Consider the following 7634-nt stretch of genomic DNA (forward strand, 5'->3'; position numbering starts at 1 on the left):
GACACCGAATTACCAACACAAGGAGGCAGAGTGGAGGCAGTGATTTGAGCTCTGTGTGAACAGAAGCAGAATCTTGCTTCAGTTCTGGTTTCTGTTCCAGATGTCTTTACACATCAGCTTCTCCTAATGACAGTACCCCAGTTAGAAATAGAGGATGATACAACTCCTGTTTTGTTGTCCAAGCTTTATCCGTCAAAATATATACACCTGGAATTGTTCAGCCTCAAAGTGATATATTTTAACCAAAATAGCCTATTTATACAATTCTGGCAATGTAACAGTCCGATTTCTCATTCTGAAACAATTTCATTTTTGAAATGTGCCTAAATAAAATGAAACAAACCTTCTGCACAAAGCATTTTGTTTTCATTAGATCAAATGCCTCACTCAAGCTGAAATGTTTGTTCTGACCTTTTGCTGAGGTGAGAAAAGTGGCTTCTCCACCCCCTCTCCCCCCTTTTATTATTGGCAAGGAATTGAAAAATCAATTAATTATAGCTTTCCCTGTGGAGGTGAATGCTGCAAAAGGGCATTTAGCAGAAGGCTGAGGTGTACTATACTCATGGCTAGGAACAAGAGGGGGGTCACGTGGAACTCAGCTTCACTCTGAGATTTTTTTTCCCCTCGTATATTCTCTGAATTAACAAGAGAACAGAGGCAGTAAATTTTATGGAGAATTTTTAAGCCAGTTAATGCGGTGATGTGGATATTTGCATTTTCAAATAGAAGTAAACCAGTCAGATAATAGTCATACCATACCCTGCATATATTTGCTATCCAGAGGAGGTCCCTTCCAACAAGATAGCCATGTATGAGGAAGCGAGTTTTCCTGTATGTTCGGAAATTTGAAGCTCTGATAGTTGAAGGATTTGTAGCAGAAATTTTCTGTGTCAAAAAAAACCCAGACAACCAACATACAACACAACAAGGATGTGACTGCTCCATCCCAGTGTACATTTTGATACAGGGCAGAATACTCCAATGGTTAAGACAAAGTTCTGCACTCTGGAGAGACGGGTCTTGTTCCTCACCCCCACCCCTTGCTGGGAGATATTGATTAATCACTTCCACAAATGATTCGCTTCCTCTCGTTAATTGAACTAATGATACCGGCATCCTTTGAACAATGCTTTGAGATATACTGGTAAAACATGCCAGGTAAATAGAAGATTTTTATCAAACTTGGCAATAGAAATTCAAAGATTGCACCTTCTGCAAGGTGTTACACCGTCGTCTGAATTTATATCTATTGTTCTTTCATTTTCTTTGAGGATAAGACCTTCATCACTAAGCTTATTTATATTTTGTCAGAAAGATCACCAGGCCTATAACACCGGAGGCTGTAGGTATTTGGGGGTTTAATGAGAAGGAAGGCATTGTTTTCTTTTAAAGAAATTCTCAATACTGGGTTGTTTTAGAACTTGGCTCTGACAGTTTTTGTTATGATTTTGTAACTTTAAAAGGGGATGTCACGCACTAATTAGCATGCATCTCACCTTCAGTGAAAGACTGATGAACGTTAAAAGCTCATCTCAGCTAGAGATGTTGGACTTGTTCTGAGGTGACTCAAACAGGAGAAATTATTAAACATCTCCACTGTTTGTGACTGCCATTTACATAAAAAACCCCTGAAGCCTGTATAATTTGCTGAATGTGTTGTATACTATTGGAATTTAAAAACAAAGCAGTTTCTTACTTGGTATTTCATGATGTTGTCTCTAGTATAAAGAAGGAAACGGGTGTTCACATCTTCCGGAGAGCTGGGCAAGCCTGCCAGTTGCCTCTCTGGGATCCCAGACCAAGGAGGATCATCTGTAAAGCATCCAAGCCTTTTGTAGCAAACTTCCCTGCCTGGGGTATGCAAAGCAAAACGTTAGCGTTCACACTCAGCAGGTTAGGTGTCACCACTTTACACGAAGCCGGCAGGATAGGGTTTATTCCAGGGTCGCAGAAAACGGCTGGTTCATGTTAGGATGGCACGTGTGTTCATTTTTCATTAAGGGGCTCCGCTGTGCTCTTGTGCCTTGTGCATGTAGCAGGGACTGGAACTTCAAGACTGGTCCCTGCTGCAAGCATAGGGCAGAGCTCAGCTTGATGAACTCAGGATAATGCAGGATGTGTTTGGTCAAACATACTGTTAACCCAGCAATCAGAAAAATGTAGTAAAATCTCTATCCTTTATGGATCCAGAGTACAAAACAGCTTTAGCTGTCTGTGCAGAGCAGGCCTTCAAATTAGTTCTAATCCTCCAGGGATTATTTAAATAGTTATTTCTTATGCAACAACTCACGTAGGAGTAAAAAGAAACCAAAACATTAAAATAGGTACCTCTAGTTGCTCCACAACGTACATTAAAGTTCTTCCTTATTATTTTATCACCGTAAGATTTTAGTGGAAGCAATGAAGTGGAATCTGAGTGGAAGCTTAGAACAAAGCACAGCCTTGGGAACTATGGTCTGTGCCTGAAGGACTAGAGTTTCCCAATTTCTGTTGTGTCTTTAATACAGTAATGATGCAAATATGACATACGGGTGTTGCCATTAAATGTCATCCTTACCCACTAACACAATAGTTGTGAAATCCCAAATAATTTTTAATGCTCTTAAAAAGATACTGAAAAGAAGAAGAAACTATTGTAACCTAGGACAGGTGATGATTCATACTACTTCAGACTGTGACTTTACTCGTCACGCTGTGTGAAATGCAAGGACAGTGATACATATTGGAAATATATCCAGAGAAAAAGCTTTAATTGTGGAGCTGCAGCTAGAGACTCCAGAAGTGACCCGATCATTTTCACAGGGGGCTTTCCTCTGATGCCAGTGGACTTTGGAACTGCATCTTTCTGCTTCTCACAGCTCCTCCTGTGTGCCTGCCCCTGTCAAACTCTATCCTGTAGGTAACGAGGTGTTTTGGGCCAGGACTGTTTTCTTGTTCTCTGCATAGCACTGTGAAGAGTAAGTGCCTAGGCTGGCATTACAAGCATTGTAGCTGCCATAAATGCTGGTGTGGGTTGAGGGTGGGTAGCTGAAACTGTTCTGGAAGAACTTCAATATCAATTTATATATTAAAATTACCTTTCTAATTACCATTCTCTTTGCTAGCTGCAAAAACCTTCACAGAATTAAAACGTAATAGGGCAAATATGGGAAAGACGTGACACAACTGAGTGCTTCTTATGAAGAATTATACCTCTTCCAAAGCACATCCTTTTTCTAAAATATTGTGGTGTAAGCTGTGCGCAACAATTTTTACTGCTCATAGACTTGATCAACTATGTGTCTTACCTCTGGCTGCATCAAGAAGAAAGAGAGTAGTGATCCACATGCAAACATCTAAAGCAAATAAGAATACAATCAAAATGTAATTAAAAATAGAATCTGGAATTCATCTAAAGGTTTCATTGACCCACTAAAAAAAGTCATGGTGGCCACAGGACTGCTGCAGGCATTTAATGAGTTGGAGCCAAGAGAATCAACACTTCTTTGAAGGTAACAGGGTTTCAAGAATATACCTTTGGGATTCTTTCTGTTTGCTGTGGCGATTTTGCATATGCAGGATATCCTCTTAGCATCTCTTAAAGATTATTTTCCCGACCTTAACAAACAAAAGCTTTTTTCTCTCTAGAGCTGCAATTTATAGGCAAGCAAATGAAATTCTTAAAGGATTTGCAACAACATATTTTTACAGAGTGATGTTTCTTCTAACAGATAAGTTACTTACGGAACTGCTATTCAGTGATCGTATTTAAAAGAACTGAGGAACCAATTTAATTTATGTTTCAGATCATATAGCTAGTCTTGAAATCTCATTTTGATCATTGCTATCAGCCACGTATGCTTATCGGCCCTGATCTGCCTGATCAGGTAATCACCAGCAGGTGGGTAAACATCAGAGTAAATGGAACCAGTCATTTCCTTCGAGGTGAGGTAGGGAGAGCATTTAAAGTGTACTCTCAGTACTGCTACTAGCAACTTCAAAAGAGAAAAGATAATTCTCTTACAATATTAAAATATTGATCCTTCAGTAAGTCCTGTGCAGGTTCCCCTTCCTGACCTCCGCACTCCCAGTCTCCCCAGTTCCCTGAAGTCCATAATATGCTGTTAGGTGCAAAGGGTTTATCCCTGTGAAAACCACTGCAGGTTCAAGCATGTCCTGCTTCCATCTCCCCTCCTCAAGCCACTTACCAAATACCCCATGGCTTATCATGATGCACCTTATTTCAGTTCCTTAGGTGTTCTTGGCTCCAATGTATTGAATTTCTCCTTGGTCAAGCTCAGAGCAAGTTCTCTGGGTCCACCTCCCAGTGGATTGCAGCGAGCCTTGCAGAAGCCCTTTTGACGAGACAGGAATGAAGCAAGAGGACACTGTGTCTGCCCTCCAAGGGCATGCGGCAGAGGGATGCTCACCCCACCACTGCCCCACAAAGCTTCGGTTCCCAGCTGCATCTGTGACTTTGTTGGCTAGTGGCGAAAGAGATGTCCTCGTCTCTACTGATAACACAAACCAGCTCAGACCAGTTGCTGCATGACTCCACCTGCTTAATGCAAAGTTTCAAGCAAGGTGTTATTGCCATCCATCAGTAATTATTTTTCAAGCTAAAAAGTTCTGGTGAGTGTGATGTAAACACTGAACAAACACACAGCTTTTCTGGATTGGGAACAAGGCTCTTGCTATTGGCTGGGCTGCTCGCCTCTGTGTGATGCTGAGTCGGGATTCAAGTGACTTAGCGTCACACTGGAAGGCTGTAGCAGAGCCCCAGTCTTTTACTCCAGAGTTTTAATTGCAAAACCAACTTTTCCGGAGCTGATCCTTGCCTTAAATAATTTACAGTCGTAAGCAAAATTTTCAAATTTGTATTTGATAGTTAAGACTGCCGTTACAACATCAAAGCACAAAAAAGATGTTTTGAGATGAGCTGGCATGTGTGTTCACAAGGTTTAAGCTGCTACCTGAGAAAAGGCAGAAAGAAGAGAGAAGGATGCAAAATTATTAAAAAAAATATATTTCTCAGGCTGTCATCTGTTATTTGTTAATCTTGTAGTTCTCTCATCTCTTATTTTGCTATTGGATGAATTACCTGACTTTTCTTTGAACAGACGACATAAACACTTTTCAACAGGGGAGAACAGTTCCTTGGGCAGATTGTCACCACATCCAATCACCACAAATCTTCATAATTAAATTGTACTAATGGCAGTAATTTAGTTTTTAGTGTTTTGATAACAATGTCTTTTCATATAGTACTACATTGTTGTCATACTATTATGTTAACATTCCTGATCAGGCTTTCCTAGAAATCTTTGTTCCTATGTGTAGGTCTTTTCCAACCTAAATGATTCTATGATTCTGTGTAGGCTCAAATGAGGATCTCGCATCACAACACTTTATACTTACAGGGTTTAACATTATAGGCAGCTCCTAAGCTAAGCGTGTTCACAAAGGGGAGACTCCCTTTAAGCCATCAGTGGTAAGGATTATCTCAGATCTAGCACAATTCTTAAGATTGCTAGGTACAAAAACATTTCTAGGTTTGGGTTTTTTTTTCCTTAGCTAGCCTTGAAAAGTTAATTTCTTTAGATGCAGATTGAATAAGCAAAGAGATCTCTGTGCTCCATACCTCTAACAGAAAATTAAGAAGAAAGGTTAGCATGTAGCTCAGGGAGTTTGTTTTTTTTTTTATTTTTTCAAGACTAAGTTAGTCCAGTAAAGTACTGAATTATTCGCGTTAGAATTCATGTGCATTATCTTCTGCTCACATAATTAGAGACTGTTGTTAGTGTGTAAATTGGTCAGTTAACCAGTCACCAGTAGAATTCTGCAAAAAACCCCAATCCTGCCCAAGTGTTTGGAAGAAATGGTTCAAAGAAGCACACACACAAAAGTCTGTTTCCAAGTTATTGTAGATCATCCTGGACAAAGCTGGATTCAGTGACGGTTAGTAGGAGCTCAGAGCTCTGATGCCACAGTGCACAGTATATTCTGATCTGGCGATCAGGTGTGTAGTATCATGTTCAAAGGGAGTGGTTGCTTGGGCATTTTTTTATACCTCTAAAAATTTATAGACAAACTCAGAAAGGCTGATTCATTAGAATTTCAGGGCACCACAGAAAATTAGTATCTGCTTCTGATTTAATTCTATTGTTGACCAAATCATTCTATCGTCACAATTTCTTCCCGCTTCAGAAGAAGAGTTTACTGCAGAAACAGGTCACTCAAAATTTTAAATTGATCTGCCTGATTCAATAAATTATTCTTGTTAATTCAAATTCATAGACTTTACCCATTTGTTTTGGAGCATATGCTCTCTGGGGAGCCGAAGAAACCAGAACTACCCTTTCTGGAACCTGGTATACTAGAGCCAAACCATTCAATCCCCTCTGCTGCAAATGGACATCCATAGCAGCCTGGTGTAAAGATTTCAGATCGCTTACAAGATTCAGTGATGTTGCCAAGTTAATATTAGAACAACAATATATTCAAGGGCTTTGGATTTTACCTATGATGAAAGTGTCATCGCTTGTTTTAGATGCAAACATGGACTCTGCAACTCTTATAAACCATCATTCCAGCTAGTATTGAGCATCAGTTGGAGCTCAAGTTCCCTTGGCTTGTCTCAGAACACATGAAGTGATTATTTAGTAACATTCATGCTTTCAGCAGTCGGTGAGACTCCACAGCTCTCCTCCACTGTTTAAGCAAAGGTTACTGCGCGAGCAAGGCATCTTCATATTTGTAATGAATTAGTCAGAGGATTTACTCCCGCAGACAAGCATGAAATGGATTTTCTATGCTAGTTTACTAATACCAGGAAAGCTTGTAGCTCAGCAGCATTGTTAGATGTCAGCACTTCTGTGTCACCTTCTAGAAAACGTCTCACTTTAATGAGGTTAAATACTTCAGGATTGTTTGGGATCTGTGTAGGAAGTAGCAAGCCACAAAACGCTGACTGTCCATCCCTTAGAAGTTCTTGAGAATTTCTCTTCCATGAACTTGTTCAAGCTCTCCCTGAACTCAGTCACACTTGTAGCACACCCAGCATCCTGTATGAAATACACTGTAATTAAGCAACTGTAAGAAGAATCATCTCCTTTCATTTGTCTTGAGGTGTGCAACCTCCAGCTTCGTTTCATGCCCCCCCATTACTAGTGAGGAAGAAAATGAACAAGACATCTCTTATTTGCATTCTCCTTGATACTCTTCATTTAATAGACCACATTCACACTCCATCTCTTTTCCAGGCTGACTTCTGTCTTTCTCTTATATGCCAGAGGTTGGAAAATTGACTGCTTATTCGATTCGGCTGGAGTAGATGATCATTAGTCTTTTGCACTCCAGTATCAAAACCAGTAAGGAAAATTCCTTCTGCCCTGAAGTTTTGCCAATGAATGCGTGTTTTCTTGAGGGATGAAGTGGCCAAAGGTGGAAGAAGATTCTTTCTGCAGCTCAAACACAGCTTTGTGCAGTCTATTCTAAAAGCTCTGTTCTATGGCAACATCCGTAAGAGAGGAACATAGGTGATGAGGTACAGGGAATATAACAGGTTATGATTAAAATTAGGAGTGGTAGGGATAATTTATTGAAGTTATTGTGCAGGGTTGTTTATGCTATTTCCACACACCCCTTCCCCCCCC

At 40.1% G+C, this 7634-nt stretch overlaps 1 protein-coding gene across 1 annotated transcript in view; it reads right to left on the bottom strand.

Annotated features, from left to right (window-relative positions):
• Positions 1–2551, bottom strand: part of LOC104496495 (pancreatic triacylglycerol lipase-like) — an 8354-nt gene extending 5803 nt beyond the window's left edge. The window contains exons 1-3 of the mRNA XM_010139625.1: positions 2530–2551; positions 1697–1851; positions 760–885 (exon numbers count right to left, since the gene is read on the bottom strand). Of these exons, the coding sequence (XP_010137927.1) occupies positions 760–885; positions 1697–1851; positions 2530–2551 (303 nt within the window). The remainder of the gene's footprint in view (positions 1–759; positions 886–1696; positions 1852–2529) is intronic.
• Positions 2552–7634: the final 5083 nt, after the last annotated feature.

Source organism: Buceros rhinoceros, unplaced genomic scaffold (assembly GCF_000710305.1).
Source record: "Buceros rhinoceros silvestris isolate BGI_N320 unplaced genomic scaffold, ASM71030v1 scaffold277, whole genome shotgun sequence".
Lineage (NCBI taxonomy): Eukaryota > Metazoa > Chordata > Aves > Bucerotiformes > Bucerotidae > Buceros > Buceros rhinoceros.